This window comes from Neoarius graeffei, chromosome 10, assembly GCF_027579695.1.
Source record: "Neoarius graeffei isolate fNeoGra1 chromosome 10, fNeoGra1.pri, whole genome shotgun sequence".
Taxonomy (NCBI): Eukaryota; Metazoa; Chordata; class Actinopteri; order Siluriformes; family Ariidae; genus Neoarius; species Neoarius graeffei.
In genome coordinates, this window is record NC_083578.1 from 20621620 (window position 1) to 20648039 (window position 26420).

At 42.1% G+C, this 26420-nt stretch overlaps 1 protein-coding gene across 2 annotated transcripts in view; it reads right to left on the bottom strand.

Annotated features, from left to right (window-relative positions):
- Nucleotides 1–26420, bottom strand: part of clcn6 (chloride channel 6) — a 75285-nt gene that overhangs the window by 24379 nt on the left and 24486 nt on the right. For both annotated transcript variants that reach the window (XM_060931501.1, XM_060931502.1), the window contains 11 exons: nucleotides 20395–20461; nucleotides 20154–20260; nucleotides 19679–19805; nucleotides 19501–19568; nucleotides 18016–18074; nucleotides 17726–17858; nucleotides 13319–13432; nucleotides 11371–11537; nucleotides 11132–11249; nucleotides 2493–2622; nucleotides 1949–2102 (listed from right to left, as the gene is read on the bottom strand). In XM_060931501.1, coding sequence (XP_060787484.1) covers nucleotides 1949–2102; nucleotides 2493–2622; nucleotides 11132–11249; nucleotides 11371–11537; nucleotides 13319–13432; nucleotides 17726–17858; nucleotides 18016–18074; nucleotides 19501–19568; nucleotides 19679–19805; nucleotides 20154–20260; nucleotides 20395–20461 — 1244 coding nt within the window. The remainder of the gene's footprint in view (nucleotides 1–1948; nucleotides 2103–2492; nucleotides 2623–11131; nucleotides 11250–11370; nucleotides 11538–13318; nucleotides 13433–17725; nucleotides 17859–18015; nucleotides 18075–19500; nucleotides 19569–19678; nucleotides 19806–20153; nucleotides 20261–20394; nucleotides 20462–26420) is intronic.

Here is a 26420-nt window from a genome sequence, read left to right on the forward strand (position 1 = left end):
AGATTTTGCACAATCCTGATTTCTCTTCTCCTTTTTAACCATATAACTGATGAATCCTTCCACACTCTTGACTAAGCACTTGTTGGCTGATTTTCTTAATTTTTAAGTAAAAACTACTGATTAAAAAAAAAATTTGTTTCAGAGGCAGATTTATAAATAAGCATTAACTTACTATTCACATTTGTCTTCAGGGGAAAAAATAAAGTATAAACCTTCATATATTCTCCATTTGTTACAAAGAGACTGGGGGGGGGGGGGGGGGGGGGGGGGGGGGAACGGGATTGTTTTATGGCCACTTTATTAGCAACACCATACAAATAATAGATAGCTGCCTCCCCCTTAGTCCTGGGTATGACTTTAAACTGCAACTGGTAGTGAGTCTCAGGTCTGGGAGGACTTGAGTATTGGGGAAAGTGGAGTTACCCCTTAAATCATCATTGCTCCCAGGTCCGCTGTTACCTGAAGTGGTAGCACCTGCCTGGGTTCCAGCTATAGGTCAAATAGTACATCACCAATAAGGCGCTGGCAGCAGGGTGCTTTTTGGTGCAATGTGGCAGATGAACCAAACAGGGTCAATGGCACATCACCAAATGGCATGCAAGTCAGTTGTCACTGCGGGACAACTTCCATACTCATCAGGTCTGTGGCACTTTTGCGCACCACTTGGCATCAGGTCTGGAGGTCCAGAGAGACAACACAATGGGGGCACGACATCACTTGTCTTACCTTACTGTGCAAGGCACATCGTTAGGAGAGGAGGAAAAACAAACAAACAAAAAAAAAAAAAACAGTATACAAACGCTCACGAGCCCAGGCATTCCATGGCGGCTTGGCCGGGCCATTTGTGCTGCCACTGTGGACGTCTGTCGCTCTGGTGCAGGCCTCGTGGCCCATCTGCATTTCTGTGCATCCTAATGAAGCAATCATCATCGTTAGTGACGAACAGCCGCCGCTGACGAGCTGTTGCCTCCGCCCCCTTGTTAGAAAGATTTTTTTTTTTCTTTGAAATACTGGTCCATGTTGACACAATTGGGTCAAATAGTTGCTGCAGATTTATCAGCTGCACATTCATGCTGCAAATCTCTTGTTCCACCACATTCCAGAGACGCTCTATTGGATTCAAATCTGGTGACTGGGGAGGCCACTGAGGTACTGAAGTACACTGAAGCACACTAAGACAGCTTTGTGGCATGGTGCCTTATCATACTGGAAGCAGCCATTAGAACTTGGGTAAATTGTGGCCAGCAATAATCCACAGATTGGCTGTGGCATTCAAATAATGCTCAGTTAGTATTAAGCAGCCTAATGTGTACCACGAGAACATTCCCCACATCATTACACCACCACCAGCTAATTTGGTGATACAAGGCAGGTTCAATCCAAGGATTCATGCGTTTGAGGCCAAATTCTGACCTTAAGACCTGTAGGTTTTCGCAGAATTCAAGATACCTCAGACCAGGTAGCATTTTTCCAGTCTTTAACCGTTCAGTTTCAGTGAGTCTGTGCCCAGTGGTGCTTTAGATTCCTGTTCTTTGCAGACAGGAGTGGACCTGATGTAGTCTTCTACTGTTGTATCCTGTCCACCTAAAGGATTTGATATGCTTTTCTGCTCATTATCATTGTATCAAGTAGTTATGTATTTGACTAACCAGTCTGGCCATTCTCCTCTGACCTTTGTCATCTACAAGGCATTTCTGACATTTGTTTGTTTGGTCACATGATTCCAGCAGTTTCTGAAGGACTCAAACCCACCCATCTAACACCAACAACCATGCCACGGTTAAAGTCAATGAGATCACATTCCTCCCCCGATGTTATGTGAACATGATGACCTAAAGCTCTTGACCTGTGTTTGCATGATTTGACGCACTGCACTACTGCCTCACAAGTGGCTTGTTTTGTTCCTAATAAAGTATACGTGCCTGTAAAAAGGTCAGTATATACGCACATTTTGAGGATGTTGGCCACTAGGCGCCCAAGAGAGGCCCCGCAGAGTAGTGAAGGGACAAAGAGTCCACTAGGGACAGAGACGCCATATGTCCAACAGCTCAGCAAAAAGTACAGCACAAAGAACAGAGAGAGGGTGACTGGACTAAAGGTGGCTAGAGAGAGAGAGAGAGAGAGAGAGAGAGAGAGAGAGAGAGAGAGAGAGATTACAATTAGAAATACACAAAGCATACTTTATGTTTAAAAAAAAAAAAAAAATTGTGGCTGTTCTCACTTTTATTTACACCACAGACACTTAAGGGTTTCAATGCCAGACATGTGGAGCATAGATAGGCATGTCTTTTGTTTTATCAGCTAACTTTATCATCAGTAGCTCAGCGGTTGCTGTGAAGCTTACAGTTTATTATGGAGTAAATGATAAAGCGAAAAGGAGAAGCACCCTGAATGAACTTCGGTCACCATGCTTAATCAATCTTTCTGACGCAAGGATAGGGTGTGTGTGTGTGTGTGTGTGTGTGTGTAAGTGAATAGTCCACGTGTCTCACCATCTTGGTGGAACAGCTGAAGTATTGCAGTCTCCTGAGGGTTGAAGAAAAGAGTTGCCATGTCATTGTAGGTCTTATTGGAGCAGAAGAAACGCCGTATTGTTGAGTTCACGTCCTCATTTGGTGACACCTTTAAAAAAAAAAAAAAAAATTTGTATTGCTGAACAAATGCAAACATATTAACATATGGCGTCTTAACATGTCCGAGAGATACATCTCTACAAATGAATTTTAACGTACTGCTTTTTTTTTTTTTTTTTACAAGTTTTTGCTACTTTCCCCATATACAACTATATATTTATTGGGATGTGAACAGGCTTGTAGTACTCGAGTCCAACTCGTGTCCTAATTTTAAGGACTTGTGACTTGACTTGGACGCTGATGACTCGGACTCAAACTCGTGCATTAACTGCATTCGGACTTGTAAATTGGAGATGAGGACTTAAGATTTTTCTTCTTTATTTTTTGTAAACAGGGCGGCACGATGGTGTAGTGGTTAGCGCTGTCGCCTAACAGCAAGAAGATCCTGGGTTCGAGCCCCAGGGCCGGCGAGGGCCTTTCTGTGCGGAGTTTGCATGTTCTCCCCGTGTCCGCGTGGGTTTCCCCCACAGTCCAAAGACATGCAGGTTAGGTTAACTGGTGACTCTAAATTGACCGTAGGTGTGAATGTGAGTGTGAATGTTTGTCTGTGTCTATGTGTCAGCCCTGTGATGACCTGGCGACTTGTCCAGGGTGTACCCCGCCTTTCGCCCGTAGTCAGCTGGGATAGGCTCCAGCTTGCCTGCGACCCTGTAGAAGGATAAAGCGGCTAGAGATAATGAGATGAGATTTTTTTGTAAACAGTGTTGTTTTTGGCAGCCATTTTTGATTTATAGTTTTAGTCTTTTGGACGAAATGCTTATTAGTTTTAGGTCACATTTTAGTCAATTCCATCCTTGATAGTTTTGGTCTAGTTTTAGTCGACGAAAACTAAGAGTTTTAGTCCTTAATTTTAGTCGAAAAAATAATTACTTAAAAAAATTAAATTAGGCCAATACAGAGATAGGAAATTGTAATCGAGGTTGACAGGTTGTGCATAACACACTCAAAACAGCGTCTCAAAACAAACTTGTTTCACTCGAACGTAAAAAGTACGTCAAATATTTGGGTTTAATAATCAATGACAATCTTTCTTGGAAGCCTCATATTGATTTTATTTGCAATAAAATAAGCAAGGTTGTCAGCCTTTTGGCCAAGCTTAGACATTTTATTCCACTACATACCCTTATGACATTATATTGCTCTCTGATTCAACCTTATTTAACATATGGTCTTAGTTCTTGGGGACAGGCTTGTAAAACTCAAAGTATTAATCCTACAAAAATGAGGTTTAAGATTATCCATTTTGTTGATAAAGTGCCCTTCCATTGTTTTCCAAAACCAATATTTTACTAGTAAATCTTTTCTATGAATGTATTTCTAAATTAATGTATGACGTCGTTAATCAAAAAGTGCACCCTCAAACATTTGTAAATTATTTTCTTCTATTTCTAGTATCCATTCTTATAACACTAGATCATCTTATTCCAAGAACTTATATACTCAGTATTCTCGTACAAATCTATAAAAGAACTCATTTTCCCATGTTGGTGTTCGGGTATGGAACCATATTCCAATTTCTATAAGATCTTCACCTAAATTGTCGTTCAAGAAAAAAGTCAGACACCACCTTTTTTCTGATTTAAGTAGATATGATGTTGACATCTCCAAACTCTTTCTTTCTACAGAACTTTATTTCTATATATAATTAAGAGCTATATATATTTATTTTAGTCTCATTTCATCTCATTATCTCTAGCCGCTTTATCCTGTTCTACAGGGTCGCAGGCAAGCTGGAGCCTATCCCAACTGACTACAGGCGAAAGGCGGGGTACACCCTGGACAAGTCGCCAGGTCATCACAGGGCTGACACATAGACACAGACAACCATTCACACTCACATTCACACCTACGGTCAATTTAGAGTCACCAGTTAACCTAACCTGCATGTCTTTGGACTGTGGGGGAAACCGGAGCACCCAGAGGAAACCCACGCGGACACGGGGAGGACATGCAAACGCCACACAGAAAGGCCCTCGCCGGCCACGGGGCTCGAACCTGGACGTTCTTGCTGTGAGGCGACAGCGCTAACCACTACACCACCGTGCCTATTTATTTTAGTGTTAAGTAATATTTCAAGTTAATACCATACATGAATTATTATTATCAGTATGACAAGTATACCTCTCTCATATTCATATATTAGATATATAGATAAAATTTTTTTCAATGTTATTGAATGATATATTACTGTACCTTTATATCGAATAACAAGCATTGTCTCCTCTTTTTCTTTGTTACCAAATAGTTGTTAATGTCAAGTATGTTTTATTATCTTTTTCATACATATACAAGTATTATATTAATTCATATATTTTTTCTTTGTAAACATGAGTCTGCTTTGATTAGCAGTGTACTATTTGCAGACTCGTGTAGTCTATTATATGTTTATATGTAATTGAAATAAAAGATTGACTGATTGATTGAAGTGAAGTGTGCATGCACTCTACATAAACGCTGTCCAGTGCAGACATCCCAAGTCTCCCGGAAGTTCCGGGAGTCTCCCACATGTTGATAGTGGCTCCCTGATGCCCGCAAATTGGATAATATCTCCCAGAATCTAGAGCAAAAGCGTGCACGCAAAACATTAATGTCTGCATCGCGCATATGACGGAGTGCGCGAGGGAGAGCGAGAGACTGCGTGTGTGCCTGTTCATGTAGTGCATGCTAGACAAAGAGCATCCTGATTGGTTTACAGACATCCAAACTCATTTCAGGGAGGCGTCGTGACACCCCCCCCGCTGATGGGAAAAAAAAAAGTCATGCGTCACAACACCTTCCTGAAATGAGTTTGGATGTCTGTAAACCAATCAGGATGCTCTTTGTCTAGCATGCACTACATGAACAGGCACACACGCAGTCTCTCACTCTCCCTCGCGCACTCCGTCATATGCGCGATGCAGACATTAATGTTTCGCGTGCACGCTCTTGCTCGCGCTGTTGGAGGAAACGCCGTGCATTTTGATAGTCCTATAGCCAACCCACTAACATTTTCATCTCGTCTCGTCAACGAAAACGGATACGTCTTGTCATATTTTCGTGATCAAAGAGTTATGTTTAGCTCATCACTGCCTCGTTTTAGTCATGAAAAAAAAGGTGCGTTAACGAAATCATTTCGTCATAGTCATCATTAATGAAAACACTGTTTTGTAACATGCCATAATAATTTGGCATAAGATATTTATATCTACATTAATTTTTATACCAATTTCGTACAAGAGGATGCACATTCACCTGTTCATACATGTTCAGGAACAAACGAATGTTAAATGGCACTAAAATGCCTGGAGAGAAGCCCTGAGGATGGTCTGCTTTGCTTATACAGACTTCTTGCACTGCGATGTATTCCATATGTAGAAGAACTATCGAGGAGACGACGGGGACAACCTCGAACTTCAATCATCATTTGGCAAGACTCCACCCAGAGAAGGAAGTGACACGCTATGTTTATTGCTCTGTTGATAGCGGGGCTTGCTTGCTGAGCGATGAGCTAGCTAGTGTTAACCCTCTTTCGTGTTATTTGCCCTGTTGATAGTGGGCGGGGCTTGCTGAGTGATGAACAAGCTTTTTATCTGTAGCCTGTTAACTAAAACGGGGCAGTCGAGCAGTAACGTTAGTCCAACACAGTACCAGAGACGGTTTCATATAAAGCTCGCAACAGCCACCGACAAATGATGCGGTTGGAGTAGGGCTTTGACCTTGGCCCAAAAATCATATTCGAAGTTCGTTTGGAAATTAATCTAGACATTCGAATAGTATTCGAACTTTTATTAATTATATTATTCTTAAATGCCTCACTAACACCTCGGCATCAAAATTAAATATGATATTCAGTCCACCAGGGGGCAGTGTTCAGTCAATGTCAATAAGATTACGTGCAGGAAATATGAAATATTCAGGCGTGTTTTTACAACCACTACTAATGAAACGTGCAGTGTCGTAGTAATTGGCATTATACCGGCTGACACTTTTAACGTTACATAATCCACAAACTTCGTCGTTTGTCCGTTGCCTTTTTTGTGTGAAACGCTGTTCCTTCGGTTTCCTGGTTGCTTGTACTGATGAAAGCCTCTAAACTGTAGCCTCACTGGCAATCAAAGGGGAACGTTTACAAAATGAGCAGGTGCTGCTAGGCCTACACCTAATCTGTGAGTTTATAACACTGCCGTTCCGAGCCCATTCGTGTTGGCTTTTGAGAATGTTTGTTTTGAATGAGACCGGTGTCAGCTGTCATGTCACTGCTTCCTGCTCGCGTCTCTGATTCACAATTCAAACAAACACGGACACGATATGTTATAAGATCACAGATTAGTTTTACGTGCTCACTTCGTTAACTTATGAACTTCATGGTATGTAAATTCCACCATGTGTAGGCTAAATTAATTTAGGCCTATAGGCTACTTGCGCAAGTAAGCTAATAATTTTTTTTTTTTTTTAGCAACTATCCAAAGTTGACAAAAATAACAGCACATGAAAGCATTACTGCGCAGTGTCGCATAGTCTACGTTAGTAATTTCATTTATGTTATAACATCAGGTGTACAAAAACCAACCAAATATCTGCAGAAAAAAAACAAACACCGATATTTTCAGAAGAAAAAGTCACATTTTATATTGCATTTAATCACATCAGCAGTTACATTACACTTCATTTATTGTAGGCCTATGTTGTACTTAATAAAGTCAGACTCTGTCCAATCTCGCAAAAATGACTGACTTCTGATGAGGAAATGAAAAATATTAGAGTTAATATTAGGAATTAGAGTGTCTATCTTCACCTGCCGGCGTATCACAGACCCCTCTCGCAGCCCCCTCTCACCTTCTAGAGCTCCCGCATGCAATGTCTTCAAGTGGGCCCTCAAGTTTGAAGTTGTTGATTGATAGGCCAATTTGTTTCCACATATTTTACAGGTAACCTTTTATCGCATTCTCCATCTTTTTTTTCGAATCCAAAATAGCACCACGCATCACTTTTTAAATTCTCCGGAGTGCAAATCTCCAACATGCTAGCATCTGACTCCATTGTTCAATGCGTGCCAGCTTGACGCTAACATCTACAGGTGCCCAGATAAGACAAAAGACAATGACCTTCGCGATTCACATAAATTCCACAGACGTTAAAAAAAAAAAAAAAAAACCTGTGACCTGAACTGAAAACGTTTACAACCACATTCACAAAAATAAAAGAATTATGCCTAATGATACCATATACAGGTTCGAATATTTAGAGCTGCCTAATATTCGTTCGAACATCACTTTTTTTCACAACATTCGAATTGTATTCGAATATCGAAGTTCGAAGTCAAAGCCCTAGGCTGGAGTCTTGTTCTCGGACTCGACTCGGATCAAGTGGACGCAACTTGAAATTTTCTTTAAATGACTTGGACTTGAGGTTTAGTGACTCGACTACAACACTGGATGTGAAACACTCCGGTTGAAGGTGTGGTATGTTTTGATCTTCAGCTTCAGTCAGACCAACAAACACATATATACACGCCTTGTAGCCGCTGATGGTTATTACACAGCTTGTTTCCTCTTTTCTTCCCTTTTATCATTGTGATGGTCACACACGTTACGTATCAGCTCTCTCCATCCTTCCACAACAGTGTCCCCTTGACTTAGCACATGAGCAGTCTTCAGGGTATTTTTACAAGCGTCTTTAAACCTCAGTTTTGGATGGTCGACAGGTCGAGTTCCCTGGGTCAGTTCGCCATACAGAAGTGCTTTTATAGGTCTGTCGCCATCTAATCTGCAAACATGTCCGAACCAGCGCAGTCGACTTCTAATCAGTCTCAGATCAAGGTCTTCAGCACCTGCACGTACTAAGACTTCCTCATTACTAACAAATTGGTCCCATTTAATAGTCATCATCAGGCAAAGGTGGCGTTGCTGGATGGTACGTAGTTGTCTGACCTCATGCTGGTATAGGGTCCATGTTTCACTACCATACAGTAACAGAGGCATCAAACACTGTTTGTAAACTTTGGCCTTGGTGGATATGGTGAGGTCGTGTGAGCCAAAAACTCTTTTTGTAATCGTCCAAGTTCCACTTCCATTGAACAAAGCTACCAAGATACTTAAAACGAATGACCTTTCCTAATTTTGCATCAATGAAGAAATCTGCTGTAGTGCCAATGCACATAGTCTCTGTTTTGGTGGTGTTGATATGCAGGCCCATTCTCTTTGCGAGATTGTTGGACGCATTTAATGATAACTGTAGCCCAACTGATGGGTCACTGAAGATTGCAATGTCATCAGCGTATTGAGCTTCTCTGATGAATTCTTTAAAAACTCTGGTCTTTGCTTTAAGTCTGCGTAGATCGAACAGATCCCCATCGTAACAAAACCTAATCTGTATACTGCATGTATGTTTTAAATCTTTGAAAGCAAGCCAAAGTAAAACTGCTGCATAAATGCCAAACAGTGTTGGTGCTAGTTTGCAGCCTTGCTTGACACCACCATTGTACTGAAAAGACTGAGTAAGCTCTCCATCTACGATGAGTCTGGCATGTACATCTGAGTAGAACATCTTTATGATCCTTACAAACTTCGGTGGACAGCCAAGCTTGCTTAGAATGATGAAAAGCAGTTCACGATTCACAAGGCCGAAAGCCTTAACGAAGTCCACAAAAGCTATGTACAAATTTGTACGTTGCTCTTGTCTTCCCATCAATAGTGCTTCTGCCATTTCGGTAGCCAGACTTGGAGCCCTGCACTCCCGCGGGAGTCCCGTGGGACCCGCCGCAAAGCAGTGCGGCGCAGGACAAATTTTGAAAGCTCATTGCGGGCGCGGGCGGGACCGGAAGTGCACATATGCGCGCGCGGGGCGGGAGCGGGAGTGCACATATGCGGCGCGGGTGGGAGCGGTGATAAGCTGCAGTCCCGCTAACTAAAAACGTGCTTGAAATAAAATTTATAAATTATTAATTTATGTCCATCATATATAATTTGTGCTGGATATTTTATTTGGCATTAATAAAAACATTTTAAGATGCCTAAATTTGCAGAGAAAGTCAGATTGAGTGAGAAATGGCATCTTAAACTTGCCACTGATCACTCTAATGACTCGCAGTTCATACCCAGCTAGCAAGAGAACCATGAGTGAATTGATTTACTTGTTGCGTTAGTCTACAACTTTAATCAGAGAGACAGGTTACACAGTGACGGTAGGCTTGACTCAATGCTATCCCAGAAATCCTTCCTGTAATATGCAAATTTGGCTGTCCAATCAGAGGCGGCCAAATTTGCATATTACAGGAAGGATTTCTGGGATAGCATTGAGTCAAGCCTACCGTCACTGTGTAACATGTCTCTCTGATTAAAGTTGTAGACTAACGCAACAAAGTAAATCAATTCACTTCTTTTACTAGCTCTGCTTTGCAATAAAAAAACAAAACATTGGTACAAAGCAAGCCCATTCACTTTTTTATACTGATCAGAGAATTACAATGGTTTCTCATGTGATAAAAATGTGCGATTTGCAATTAAATATTTTAATCGTTTTGACAGCACTAATTATTATTATTAGAGATACTACATGCTAAATTTAGAAACAAGATAAACAATAACAAACGTGAGCTGTAGATATTTATGCTCAAATCCACTCAAAGTAGGGGGCGGGGCACCATCACGCTGTGTCAAGACAAGAACTTTCCTGAGAAATAACGCGAACGTCTGCATCATGCGGGATTTGCGGGCGGGAGCGGGACAAAATATGGCAGGCGCGGGCGGGACTGAAAATCATAATTGTTTGCGGGCGCGGGTGGGAGTGGGACTGCACAATGCGGGCGGGACTGAAAAATCCGACCCGCGCAGACCTCTAGCCAGACTGTGACTGAGGATATATAGATTCTGCCAGCACATGCAACCTTTGCAGGATGACATCTGCAAACACTTTCCCAATAACACTCAACAGAGAAATGCCTCTGTAATTTTCACATTCACTTCGGTTACCATACTGTTCAAGAAGGGTGATGTTTGGATTAATCAGGTCAGGGAGAATGCACTCTGTAGTCCACATGATGTTGAAAAATTCCAGTAGGAAGTTCTAGTCAGGTCAGGTGTACAGCCTGCTACTGGGAACATTGTAACCCAGTACAACAAAAACAACTCACACCAAAATGTACAAAGGTCACAAGCCATGGCCATTCAGTAGGTCTGTCTGAGTCATTCTGATGTCAGAAAGAAATAAAGAACACTGATTTCGAAGGACGGGCGGCACGGTGGTGTAGTGGTTAACACTGTCGCCTCACAGCAAGAAGGCCCTGGGTTCGAGCTCAGCAGCCAGCAAGGGCCTTTCTGTGCGGAGTTTGCATGTTCTCCCCGTGTCCGCGTGGGTTTCCTCCGGGTGCTCCGGTTTCCCCCACAGTCCAAAGACATGCAGTTAGGTTAACCGGTGGCGATCTCAGAAAAACCATACCATAATTCATCACAATATTGATAAGATGATACCGTATCACCCAGTTCTACAAAAATAAATTCTTTGTATAACCTTATACGTACTAGTGCTGTTGTGTTGTTAGCTGCTGAGGAGACTAAATCCCGGCACTCTCCCAGGGTCATGGAGGCTAGGAAAATCACCACGGTAGTGACCAGACACACCAGTAGACTCTCCAGCACCCTGAGCATCAAGACGAGTCCATTTAAAAAAAAAAAACCACACAAAGAAAGTTATTCATTCTTATATTCGCTACGGTTAAAACAGAAACGACAGCCAACAAGCACCATCTTACAAAGTATACCTAATGAATTTGGCTTTGGGATGGACGTTCTTCATGCGGTACTTGGCGAGCCGTTTGTTGATGCAGTTGAACATGGCGCCAAGCAGGCCACCCACCAACCCAATCAGCACGAAGAAGGCCAGGTCCACCGCCGTCCACAAATGACACTTCTTATCCCCATCTGAACACTGCAGAGAGAAAAGATACACATCAGAGCCTGTATTTATACAAAAAGACTTCAATGCAAAACTTTCAAAAAAAAAAAAGCTTAGCAGTTTTAAAAGCGTGCGGCACGGCGGTGTAGTGGTTAGCGCTGTCGCCTCACAGCAAGAAGGTCCGGGTTCGAGCCCCGTGGCCGACGAAGGACTCTCTGTGCGGAGTTTGCATGTTCTCCCCGTGTCCGCGTGGGTTTCCTCCGGGTGCTCCGGTTTCCCCACAGTCCAAAGACATGCAGGTTAGGTTAACTGCTGACTCTAAATTGACCGTAGGTGTGAATGGTTGTCTGTGTCTATGTGTCAGCCCTGTGATGACCTGGCGACTTGTCCAGGGTGTACCCCACCTTTCGCCCGTAGTCAGCTGGGATAGGCTCCAGCTTGCCTGCAACCCTGTAGAACAGGATAAAGCGGCTAGAGATAATGAGATTTAAAAGCCTTGCAGATTTGAAAATAGCTTTTTAGCAAAAAGGTTTGGCCAAGAACTAGTTAAGAAAAGTTGTACCCAGGTTATGTTAAACATTTATTCAATGTATGAGCAATATTTTAAATATAAATCATTTACAGTACCAGTCTAAAGTTTGTACACCTTCTAATTGAATGTTTTCTTTATTTTTATGAATTAAGACACTTCATGTCTTAAAGTAAATGATGGATGTTGTTTCTCTTTACTTAGTTGAGCGGCTCTTGACATAATATGGATTACTACAGTTGTGGAAACGGGCTATTTACTGTATTACTTACAAAACACATTAAGAAGGCAAGAAACTGCACTTTTGACGAGGCAGACCTGTTAATTGAAAAGCATTCCAGGTGACGACCTCATGAAGCTGCTTGAGATCATACCAATAGTGTGCAAAGCATCATCAAGGTGAACGGTGGCTACTTTGAAACACATTGTTTTTGTTTACCGCATAATTCCATAGTTCTGATGTCTTCAGTTTTGTAGAAAATAGTCAAAATACAGAAAAACCTATGAATGACTAGGGGTGTGCAAACTTTTGACTGGTACCATATAGGAATTCATGTATCCAGTATTTTGAGGAACTATGATCAGTAGGTTTTATGGATGCAAGCTGAAGAGAGCTGAATTTAGAGGAACCAGGTTTTGCTTGATACTAGAATCGATTAAAGTTTTTAAATTTATCTTCCCGGATTTGGTCCTTCTAACAAATCCTCAGGTGATTTTCTAAGATAATAATAATAATAATAATAATAATAATAATACTTTTTCCGGGTCGCCACGATGGTGTAGTGGTTAGCGCTGTCGCCTCACAGCAAGAAGGTCCGGGTTCGAGCCCCGTGGCTGGCGAGGGCCTTTCTGTGTGGAGTTTGCATGTTCTCCCCGTGTCCGCGTGGGTTTCCTCTGGGTGCTCCGGTTTCCCCCACAGTCCAAAGACATGCAGGTTAGGTTAACTGGTGACTCTAAATTGACCGTAGGTGTGAATGTGAGTGTGAATGGTTGTCTGTGTCTATGTGTCAGCCCTGTGATGACCTGGCGACTTGTCCAGGGTGTACCCCGCCTTTCGCCCGTAGTCAGCTGGGATAGGCTCCAGCTTGCCTGCGACCCTGTAGAAGGATAAAGCGGCTAGAGATAATGAGATGAGATGAGATACTTTTTCCCCCTTGAATACAGCCAACAGTCTTACTTTATACGCAAATGAATGCACTTAAATATAACCAATAGTTGAAAAAGGATTATTAATTAATGATTATTATTATTATTATTATTTTTTTAATCCAAAATGTGGGTTTACCTTAAACTCTCCGAAGTTGAGCAGGCCAGGGAGCTGGAAGGAACCCCATTTGTTGTAGTTGATTCCAGAACGAAAGAAGTTCAGAGTGAAGGTGGCCGACATGGAGCAGAACAGCTACACACATAAGAAGGCCAAGAGATAAGCAAATGTTTATTTCGAGTCTGCCGTTTTTGTGTGTTTTTTTTTTTTAATTAAGCATGGTATCCCCCCCCGTCCCATAAGTCACACAAAATCCTACTGAATATTACCAGGGTTTCTGCAGAAATTAGCAAAACTAATTTAATGCCCTTTTTAACACCATCAACAACCCACGGAGATTATATAGTGTAAAGAAAAAACAACTCTGGAAACGCTCAATTTATTGGAAAGTGCCTTGAGATAAATGCATTTTATGATTTGGCACGATACAAATAAAATTAAATAAATTTAAAGTCTGAAACGTAATGTATGCAAAATCAAACGCTACAGAAATTACATAGAATGTTACATGCTACAGCAATTACACAGGGGTTTTTGTACAGAAGAGGATGAATGCATGTGCCTTAATTCACTAGCTTTTGATTCCAACTCTGACTCGACATTTTTCAGTTCACTGCCTTTGTCCTTGTATCTGTTCCTTAGAGTATTAGATTTTGTTTTCAATCATCGACCAGCTTCCCAAAAATCGAACGCAAATGTGCGCAGCTTTCAACAATTTACTGTTTTTTTTCTCATCCTTATACTTCCTATGTTTCATGGACTGTAACGGATTTGCTTATTTAGTAATTTTAATACAGAATTTACTTTGAAATTATAATCAGACAGTCCAACGCCCCCCCCCCCCCAAAAAAAATTGGATCTGCGCGATTCAGCCATGAAAAAGGCGGCATCCACCAAAAGGCGCGCTGTTTGCATCCCTGATAGTTGCTGGAAATGGGCCTCTATACACCTATGGAGATATTGCACCAAAACCCAGACATTTGCAGCTAGAATAGTCATTTACCACATTAGCAATGTATACAGTGGATTTCTGATTAGTTTAAAGTGATCTTCACTGAAAAGAACAGTGCTTTTCTTTCAAAAATAAGGACATTTCAAAGTGACCCCAAACTTTTGAACGGTAGTGTATATCGTAACTCGTATTGGCATATTATATTACACTTATCGGCCTTTTCGGTTTTTAGCCACGTTGAAGATAGTTCGTATGGTCCACAGCAGGCGTCACTTATCCGCGCAATCTTCACGAGACTTGTGCGAGACTTCAAACGTGAAGCGTCAGAGCCACCATTTTGAAAATGGTTTACACAGCGGCCAGATCGCCATATCATTCCAATTTAGATTCGAGATTTGCCAGCTTCAATCAGTGATGGAGATTATTCCATACAACTTCGAACCAACGTAGAGTAGAGAAGAGTTGGAAAGACGACAGGATAAGGACTAGTCCGTTGCGCTGGTATTTACGTCATTACTGTCACACAATCAAAATGTGCCAGATCAGGCGGCTGGTGGGTTTTCAAAATAATAAAATACATGCATGTATTTTTGTGATAAATACATATATTATACGGAGCGTATTTCCCACATAATCCTCACTAAGGTTTTGGACAGCACTACAAAATGGCGTCCCCACTATATAGTGCCCTATATAGTGAGCAGGGAGCGATTTCGGACACAGGGAAAACTCCCGGCTTGATTACATCAGCATTCGAAAGAGGGCGTGCGCGTCTTTTGACAACGTTGGCAGATGTCGTCACTTTGATTTCTGCTGTATGTTTTACTTCCGTCCTACGATGTCTCACACAGGTCTCAGCGAATCTCGTTTACGGCCATTGCTTTGACATATGGACTGATCTATTACATCGCATATTTCAAACACTCAACTTGCTATAGCAGCGACAAAATAGCGATCAAAAATGCATTCTGACATTTTATAAAACGAGAAATAGAATTTTGATTTTTTTTAAAAATTGCCTTCAGCTCTCCTTTAAAACGTAGTTGGTTTTGTCCTTTCCACAGGTGAAAGATTTGGCTGTTTCTGAATCCGGAAGCGTTGCTTGGAACAACTCAGAAACACCTTCATTGGATGTGTATGAGTGGTGCTGCATGGCAGTGTTCAGACACCAGAGGACCTCTGCCTGCAGCGTCGCATTCGATCCAAATGATGCTCAAAGGTCGCACGATTTTCTGATGGTAGCAGTGATCACTACAGCAGCAGTTGTGCTGTTTGTGGTGGTCGTAGTAGTTGCTGAAGATGTTTCTTTGTAGGTCACGGAAAAGCAACTAGACACAGTTAATTGCTGTCTGCCTTTTACAGCCGATTTGTGGCTATCAGACTGCATGGGAGTTTTAACGGCGTTGACACCCGTTGTACCTAGCTTAGTTTTTTTTTTTTTCCACAAACACTACAAAATCCTTCTCCATCTTGACCATCAACGGGCTGCAACCATGTCATGAATTCCTCGATTTCCAGCCACTTTTGCTGGAATTTGCATTTCCCCATTTCTTCTCTGCTCCGACTTTTCCTCCTCCCGGTTCAGTCACTGTCCAAACATCCGGTGGTACGGCAATTCTGCACCAAATATACCCTATATATTCAAAATAAATATTCTTCTTGAAAACTACTGAAAGAGTTTTTAATGCTACTGGGAATCATATTTCATGCTTTTTAATGCAATTTAAGGCCTTAATTTTCATAAAATCCATTTAATGACTTAATGCCCCACAGAAATCCTGATTACTACAAATTCTACTGAAAACACACACTGCTCAGCGTAAATGAGTCCACCCCCTTTGACAAGTAACATTTTAAACAATATCTCAATGAACACAATTTCCAAACTGTTGAGAAGACAAAGTTTAATATAACATCTGTTTAACTTGTAATGTGAAAGTAAGGTTAATAATATAACTTAGATTACACATTTTTTTCAGTTTTACTCAAATTAGGGTGGTGCAAAAATGAGTACACCCCACAACAAAAACTACTACATCTAGTACTTTGTATGGCCTCCATGATTTTTAATAACAGCACCAAGTCTTCTAGGCATGGAATGAACAAGTTGGTGACATTTTGCAACATCAATCTTCTTCCATTCTTCAGCAATGACCTCTTTTAGTGACTGGATGCTGGATGGAGAGTGATGCTCAACTTGTCTCTTCAGAATTCCCCAAAGAAAATAATTTCTTTCCAACACAAAGGTGAAGGCTGCAAGAAGATCAGCAAAGCTTTACTTATCAGTCAGAATACCATAGCAAAAGTGGTACAAAAATTTAAGAAAGATGGAACTGCAACCATCTCACAGAGACGTCCAGGTCGTCCACAGAAGTTAACACCTCGATAGGAGCGTCTTCTGATGAGAAGGGTTGAAGAAAATCGGCATGCAAGTTCACTGCAGTTATCTAAAGAAATAGAAAGCCAAACTGAGGTGACTATTTCCCGTCACACAATACGGCGTATGCTGCAGAGGAATGGCATGCATGGATGCCGTCCACGAAAGAAGCCTCTCCTAAAGCACAGGCACAAAAAAAGCCCACCTAGAGTTTGCCAGGGCCCATGCTGACAAAGATGAAGACTTCTGGGACTCTATACTCTGGAGTGATGAGACCAAGATAAATGTTTTTTGGAACTGATGGCTTCAAAACTGTATGGCATCGCAAAGGTGAGGAATACAAAGAAAAATGCCTGGTGCCTACAGTGAAACATGGTGGTGGCAGTGTCCTTATGTGGGGCTGCATGAGTGCTGCTGGTGTCGGGGAGCTGCATTTCATTGATGGCATCATGAGTTCACAGATGTATTGCTCTATACTGAAAGAGAAGATCCTACCATCACTCCATGCCCTTGGTCATCGTGCACTTTTCCAACATGACTAAACACACATCTAAGGCCACTGTTGGATTTCTGAAGAAGAACAGGGTGAAAGTGATTCAGTGGCCAAGTACGTCTCCTGATCTGAACCCAATCGAACACCTATGGGGAATTCTGAAGAGACAAGTTGAGCATCACTCTCCATCCAGCATCCAGTCACTAAAAGAGGTCATTGCTGAAGAATGGAAAAAGATTGATGTTGCAAAATGTCACCAACTTGTTCATTCCATGCCTAAAGACTTGGTGCTGTCATTAAAAATCATGGAGGCCATACAAAGTACTAGATGTAGTAGTTTTTGTTGTGGGGTGTATTCATTTTTGCACCACTGTAATTTGAGTAAAACTGAAATGTGGAATCTAAGTGATATTATTAACCATACTTTTTCCCATTATAACTTAAATATTATATTAAACTTTGTCTTGTCAATATTTTGGAAATTGTGTTCATTGAGATATTGTTTAAAATGTTACTTGTCAAAGGGGGTGTACTCATTTACACTGAGCACTATATATTCATATTCCAGGGAGTAAACATTTCCCCCGATGCAAACCACTTCCTCACCACTTTCCATGTCAGAGCTTGGTTCCAAAAAGACGAGCCTTCCTCCAGACTAAAGAGAGTACCCCCGATGGGAGCCCCGAATGCTGCAGCCACTCCTGCTGCTGCTCCCGCAGACACAAAATCCCTCTTATCCCTGAGGATTTAAAAAAATTAAAAAAAAAATTAAATTGATAAATTAAAAAAAAAACCCCACCAATAATGACCAATCAGCATTAAATAAGTATATTAGGGGACCCAGATGCGCTCTGTGTATACACTATAGTGTATCAGCACATCCTTGAAGTTCTTACCTGTCGCTACGGAAGTAGGGAAACTGAAAGTGGATTTTCTTGAAGGTGATGCTCTGAAACTAAATTGAAGCAGATATTTCTTTGACAAATAATCAACATCATACTCAAAAAAAAGTCAATAAATAATATTACAGTACGACTACGTGTATAATCGGCATCCTTCAAGGTTTTCATTTCTCTGTCTACAGGAACAACAAACCCCTTTATACCACAACACTGTTTAACTCTCAATTCTGATCGATCAGAAGGTGTCGATTCATTTTCTTTAACAGCAGCTCAGACAACAGCAGTTCAAGATTTATATTAAATGCACTAGTTCTCAAACTTATCGTTTCTAACAGATAGGTCGACACTCCATGTAAACGGATTACAAGTGGGTGTAATTGCTGATGCGTTGAAATTTTCTCTGAAGAAACGTACATGTCGCAGCTTTGGAAGGAGTCTCCAGTGTCAGAAGTGACAACTGGAAATGTAAGTTTTCCGACACAGGACAAAAGACTTTGTGGGGTTTTTTTTGGTAACTTGACAAGCTGCAATTTTTATTAACGTCGAGAGACAGTGAGTTTGGTGAGGGAAGGAGTGTTTATAGCTGCTATAACATAAGTGATAACATGAACTTGTTCCACAATATGAAACCTAACTATAAACAAATAAAAAGTATCACTCTTTAACGAATAAAAAAAAATAATCATTCGTCTTGGCAAACTGTTGTGGTAAAAGAGGAAGAAAACACTTTGCCACGTGCTGTTATTAGAAAGGAGTATAACTATGCAGGTGATTACAGAAAATCACATGCGTGGATTGGTTGAGAAATTCGGATTATTTCTTGACAATCACCTCAAGTGACTCGGCAAAATTGCTGCCAATTGCTTTGCCACCGTAAGTGAGGCAGAATTACAAATTACGAAAGACAAACGCTGTCCCCAAAAGCAGTAAAGATGCTACAAAGTTTGATCTAAAACTATTTAAAGGTAAGGTGGGATTGTGATTTATTTTATCTATTTCAAAACCAAGTATTTTATGTGAGTCGGCATAGATAAGTGACAAGTCTGCCCCACACCTTTATTACATTTGCATGTCACTACTGAAGTTTGAAATATTTTTTTAATACGATTTAAATAAATAAATAAATAAAATAAATAATAATAAAAATCACCTATGTATTTACACTACAACAGTTATCTGCCTCAGGCTTGATTAATATCAGTGAATAATAACCCTGACTTCGTCTCCACTTCACCTTTGGCAGATAACTGTTAAATAACCCCAAGGGTGGAAACATGAACTTTGCTTCACATCACGCCACATATACGTTGCTTATTCTCCTATCACATCACACTCCTAAGTGTTTTATTCCTTAATTAACAGCCACTAGTGCATTACCAATATTAACACCCTATCAATCCTGATGTTTTGACATTTAGGCTGATTTATGAGGGTTAATAAAACAATTAAAAAAAAAAAAAAAAGTCTGTTAGTTTGTACCTGGGGGAGTCCAGCTCCTACAATGGCTCCGCTGTGGATCATGGGTCCCTCTTTCCCCACAAACAAACCTGCATATACATACGATGTGAGATTTTTAAAAACACTTTAAAATGTTTTATAATTTTAAAGAAGCCGTTGGTGATTTCCAGCCGTCTTCAACTCCGTGGTATGTCACTACCTCCAGCTACAGCGAACAGAACCCCAACGGCTTTGCAGATGAACGTGCGCAATCGTACGATTCCTGGAATCTTCACACCATTCAGGTAACTTTTGATTTCTGGAATACCTGACCCAGCAGCCACGGGCTGAAAAAGCATGACACAAACGATGCCATTAAAAACAAACAGCATCTGGATCTTTTCTTAGTTATGCAAGTACAACAAAGAGAAAAAAAGAAAAATCCTTTTTGCTATGAGAAACTGACGGATGAATGATACATTAAAACAAAGAGAAATTTAATACTAATCACTGGGCATTGCACATTAGTAGATTTAGATCTTAACTCCAAGGCTGAGGTTACTCTAATGTGATGAGGTCATTTATTTCCCAAGCTCAGGATGACGAGGCGAGTGATGTGTTCAGTGAGTAAACATGATAAGAGCTCACTGTACACAGCAGATCTCATTACTACAGAGTTGTACTGACTGTGTTACCTCGATCAAAATGAGGACGCTGGCGATAAAGACGAATGCCATATTGAATGCTAGAAGTTCGAGCAATGACAAAGCAAGGCAGCCATTTTCACTGCACTCCTCCACAGCTGAAAGGCAGGTTCAGGAGAATCGTTCAGCAGACTGCTCATAATCAATGCACAAACACGGAATAATGCAGCTCGTATTTAAAAAAAGAAATAAAAAATAACAATAATAATTTCACACAATGTCAAAAGGATACACTTTCCCACCAGTCTGAACTTCAGCTGGGTGAAGAGGTGCACGAAGAAATCGACAAAGACGCCAATCTAAAAATACAGAAACCTTGATTTAAAGGAAATGAATTGTAAAATACGAATTTACTTGTAATTAAGCACTTTGACATGCAATTCAAAGTAGCACCAAGTTGAGGTAGTAATTCTGAAAGGATATTCATTATTTTCACTTTTAAAAGTGGCTAACTTAGGACATCGATCAAAATATGTGTACCAGGCTTGTAGTAGTCGAGTCCAGGACTCGTGCCCTAATTTTAAGGACTCGTGACTCAACTTGGACTTGGACTCGTGCATTAACTGCATTCGGACTTGTAAATTGGAGATGAGGACTGATTTTTCTTTATTTTTTTTGTAACATACCTTAATAAGAGGCCAACGCCCGCCCCCAAGGCCAGCTTTGACCGTCATATCTCTAAATGTTGAAGGACTATCTGCAACTAAAGAAGAACTTGTTGCCAAACTCTGCAGAGAGCATCAGTGTGATATTCTCTGCCTTCAAGAAACCCACTGTGGACCCAAACATCCCCGCCCTTGAGTGGAAGGTATGACCACCCTCATAGAAAGACCACATGAGAAACATGGAAGTGTCATGCTAGCAAAAAAAAAAATGGGACAATCGTCGACTCAACATCAAAGAGCGATGAAAACAACATTGAGGTCTTAACTGCTGAGCTCAGAGGAATTATCGTTACCTCCGTCTACAAACCACCTCCTACACCTTTCCTGATGCCAGAAATACCATCATCTGGGAAACCAAGGATAGTGATTGGAGACTTCAACAGCCACAGCTCACAATGGGGATACACCGGTAATAATGCAGATGGAGATGCAGTGGAAGTATGGGCCGAAACCAACCAGCTCAACCTGATCCATGATGCCAAACAACCAAAGTCCTTCAATAGCCGGCAAGGGAAAGCAGGCTACAACCCTGATATTGTGTTTGTCAGCCACAGCATGTATGGATTGACCAAGAAGCTGGTACTGGAGCCACTGCCAAAAACCCAACATCGCCCCATTGGCCTTACAGTCAATGCTGCAGTTACCCCAGCCACAGTTCCTTTCTGGAGAAGATTCAACTTTGGGAAAGCAAATTGGCCTGGCTTCCAAGAAGATCTTGAACGGAAGGTTGCCCACCTCCCAGCGGACCCCAAAAACTATGAAATCTTCACCAAGTTAGTGCACCAGGCAGCCCAGAAGAACATCAAGAGGCTGCCGCACTCAATACATCCCCAGCCTTGACGCTCCAAGCAGCGAACTATATGAGCAATACCAACAGCTTTACAAATTTGACCCCTTTTCTGAAAGCACCATCGAAGTAGGTGAGAGACTCATGACCTCCCTATCAGAAAGCCACCAGCAGAAATGGCAAACTCTACTGGAGACAACTGATATGGCAAAAAACAGCAAAAAGGCATGGAACCTTATCTGAAAAATCAGCAATGACCCATCAACCCCAACACAGCAACAGTATACCATCACGGCCAACCAAGTTGCACATCAGTTGCTGCTCAATGGGAAATCCACCACCAAACAGTCAAGACCAAAGGTAGACCGACCTCAGCACTCCCAAACCAGGTGGACTGACTGAGCCGTTCTCCCGTGAAGAGCTCAATATCAGCATCAAAGCCCTTAAAACTGGCAAAGCCATCGGCCTGGACAATATTTTCACAGAGGAGATCAAATACTTTGGACCTCTAACACGGAAGTGGGTCCTTGAGCTGATGAACAACTGTATGCTGACAAGAAACATCCCAAAGATCTGGAGGAAAATCAGAATCATTGCTCTTCTAAAACCAGGTAAAGATCCAGCATACGCAAAGAGCTTCTGCCCAATCTCCCTGCTATGTCACCCATACAAGCTGTTTGAGCACCTGATCCTCAACAGGCTTGCTCCAGTCGTTGAACCAGCCATCATCCCTCAACAAGCTGGATTCCAACCTGGCAAATCCACAACAAGTCAACTTCTGAATCTCACAGCACATTGAAGACGGGTTCCAGAAAGGACTGGCGACAGGAACCATCTTCGTTGATCTGTCTACCACATACAACACTGTGAACCACCGCCTCCTCCTGAAAAAGATCTTGGAGATGACAAAAGACCTGGCGCTCACAGACCTCATCAGAGCCCTTCTGAAAGATATGTGCTTCTATGTTGTCCTTAACAACAAGCAAAGTCGCTGGCGACGACAACAGAATGGCTTGCCTCAAGGTAGCGTGCTGGCTCCACTACTATATAACATCTACACCAATGACCAGCCAATGGACCAGAACACTGAGTGGTTCATCTACGCTGACGACCTCTGTGTAACATCCCAAGAGAGTACGTTTGAAGCTGTAGAAGCAAATCTCACCTCAGCCCTAGATGAGCTACACCTCTACTACGAGTGCAACTACCTACACGCAAACCCTGCGAAGGCTCGAGTCTGTTCGTTCCATCTCAGGAACCGGGAAGCAAACCAACCCCTTAACATCACATGGTCTGGAACACCTCTTGAGCACTGTACCAACCCTGTCTACCTTGGTATAACACTGGATCGCACTCTCTCCCATAAGGAACACCTCAAAACCACCAAACTGAAAGTTAACTCCTGAAATAACATCCTCCGGAAGCTGACCAACTCCAAATGTGGAGCCACAGCACACACGCTAAGATCTACTGCTTTGGCTCTGTGCTACTCCTCTGTGGAGTATGCGTGTCCTGTTTGGGAGAGATCATCCCATGCCAAGAAACTAGACCCAGCGTTGAATAACATCTCATCTCATTATCTCTAGCCGCTTTATCCTTCTACAGGGTCGCAGGCAAGCTGGAGCCTATCCCAGCTGACTATGGGCGAAAGGCGGGGTACACCCTGGACAAGTCACCAGGTCATCACAGGGCTGACACATAGACACAGACAACCATTCACACTCACATTCACACCTACGGTCAATTTAGTGTCACCAGTTAACCTAACCTGCATGTCTTTGGACTGTGGGGGAAACCGGAGCACCCGGAGGAAACCCACGCGGACACGGGGAGAACATGCAAACTCCGCACAGAAAGGCCCTCGCCGGCCACGGGGCTCGAACCCGGACCTTCTTGCTGTGAGGTGACAGCGCTAACCACTACACCACCGTGCCGCCCCTGCGTTGAATAACACCTGCCGCTTAATCACTGGCTGCTTGAAGCCCACCAACATAAACAACCTGCACCTCCTCACTGGCATTGCCCCTGCTGATGTGAGACGGGAAGTCGCCAGCCAAGTAGAGATGACCAAGACCACCAGTGATGAAGACCACCTCCTCTACGGAGGTGTACCCCCGGCCCAACGGCTGAAGTCCAGGAGAAGTTTTCTCAGCCATGTCCAGCCCCTAGTAGCGTCATGGGAAGAAACCAGACTCCAACTATCAACACAAAGGCTTCAGGACAATCCCCCCTGCTGAAGCCCTCCCTCCGGGCTCAGAAGCACCATGGGTCTAGTGGAAGACGCTCAACTGTCTGAGAACAGGAACAGGGCAATCAAAAGCTGCCATGGGCAGATGGGGCTATGAAACTGGCCAAACCATCTGTGAATGTGGAGCAGAGGACCATACAATGCAGCACTGCCTTGTCTGCCCCCTACTACCCAATCAGTGCAGCTCAAAGGATCTCGCAGTGTTCAATAAAAATGCAAAGGACTGTGTAAAGAAATGGGAAACTGCCATATAACCAAGCAGCTTCAAAGACACAAAAAGAAGAAGAATTGGGCATAAGATATTTATATCTACATTAATTTTTGTACTAATTTCGTGCAGGAGTGTCACACCTGTGAGCCTTGGCGCGTGCATCAGGTAGACTCTCGGGCGTGCACGCATCCCGTAAACAACTCGCACCTGGACAGGATTAAGGCGCAACCAGCGAGCCTATATAAAAACTGAAAACACACTTACTTTGCGAAGTATTGAGTTGCACTGCTGACACATTACCGAGCCTTATTTCCTTGTTTGGTTTCCTGATGCCCGATTTCCTGTTTTTGATTCTGCTGAGTCGATGATAGCCTGTTTGCGTCTCGCTCGACCTCTTGCCTGTTTTACTGTTTTACAATTTTGCCTGCTGTTCTGGATTGTTTACCTGTCTTGCATTAATACACACACCTTCTACACTTACATCCATCTCCCAACCATCTCTGACAGAATACTTCACACTCCCTGACAAAGAGAATCATGTTCAGGAACAAATTAATGTTAATGGCGCTAAAACAGCCACCGTCAAATGGTGCGGTTGGAGTCCTGTTCTCAGATTCGAAACTTTTTTTTAATGACTTGGACTTGAACACTGGGGACTCGAGCCTAGACTCAGACTCAAGGTTTAGTGACTCGACTACAACACTGACGTGTACGCCACCATATTCATCTGCACTGCTATTCATCCCTTTCAACAAATCCCAGCATGCACTGCCTGCTGGGAACTTCCGGTGGCTCGGCTCACATCCCTGACAACGGTACAAAATCATTGGGCTATAAAATCATTTTCGATGTTCAAATATCGGATGGAAGCTGAAATGTGATGCTATTAGATTGCCTTATTTGTCTAGTTACCGGTTCCATGGTATTTTTCGTCAGTAGAGAAGCTTTCGATCTGTCGGTTGGTCTTATAGACCATTATCGTGTTGTCTTTAGCTCTGACTGACTGCACTGCCACTGTGTTCTGCAGACTCCACTGATTGACAGTACAGCTTTCACCCCGTCTCTTCAGTCAATGTCAGTGATAACATTTCTTTGAACATTTCTATGTCAGACCAGCATACTGATAAGCACCTGATGTCAGTGGGGTGATGGGTATAACCGTATTTGAGAATAAATCTCTGAATTCAGGTCTGCTTTACACCCAGATCTCTTCAGTTCATGAAGTGAATCATCAATAATTACTTTCCAAATATTTTATTCACCACCGTGGACCACTGGGATCAATGCAGAATGTTCCTGGTTGCACTGGAAAGCAGAAAAGGTAAAAGGCATTAAATTAGAGTCAAATATACAAGCAGCTAGCAGCCAAGATGATTGTTATTCAGCCTCGGCTAAGCATTAAATGTTTAATATACAATCTACATCATCGGATTTCTCCCTCACTGGAAGTCTGACAGACAGGTAGCACAGAATGCAGTGGCAGTGCAGTCAGTCAGAGCCAAAGACAGCGTGATAATATAAGAATAACCAATTAAAAGCTTCTGTGCTGACGAAAAATACCATGGCACCAGTAACGAGACAAATAAAGGCAATCACGTTTCAGCTTACATCTGATATTTGAACATCGAAAATTTTATAGCCCAATATTTGTTTTTGTACCTTTATCAGGGACGTGAGCAAAGCCACCGGAAGTTCCCAGCACACACTGCATACTGGGATTTGGTAAAGGGGCAAATAAGGATACTGTGAAAGTCAAAATGAGGCTGCGGGATTGATGAAGTTGCTGAAGCCGGATCCAGGCGAGACCCCCCCGTTTGCTGACTGCATGGTCTATGGTGGGGAGTTTGCAAAAGACTTCTCGTATTTAGTGCAGTTCATTTCATTGCAAACTTTTTTTTTTTGAGTACCATATTGTTGTATTCTCTCTGTGAACTGTGTTCTGTGAAGATAGTGCCGTATTGCACAGCATTTGGTTGTAAAAACGGGATCGGTCAGTCAACTTGTCCGCTGGGATCGTCATGGCATGGCTATCCACTAGTGTCTGTGTATGAAACACAGAGAGAAAGAGTGTGTAAAAGTTAGTGGTAGTGTTTTTATAGTCTATACAGTGCCTTGAAAAAGTATTCATACCCCTTGAACTTTTTCACATTTTTCCACCTTACAACCACGAACTTAAAAGTTTTTATTGAGATTCTATGCGATAGACCAACAGAGTAGCACATAATTGTGAAGTGAAATGAAAATGATAAATGGTCTTCAAAATTTTAAACAAATAAAAATCTGAAAAATGTGATGTGCATTAGTATTCAGCCCCCCTGCGTCAATACTTTGTAGAGCCACCTTTTGC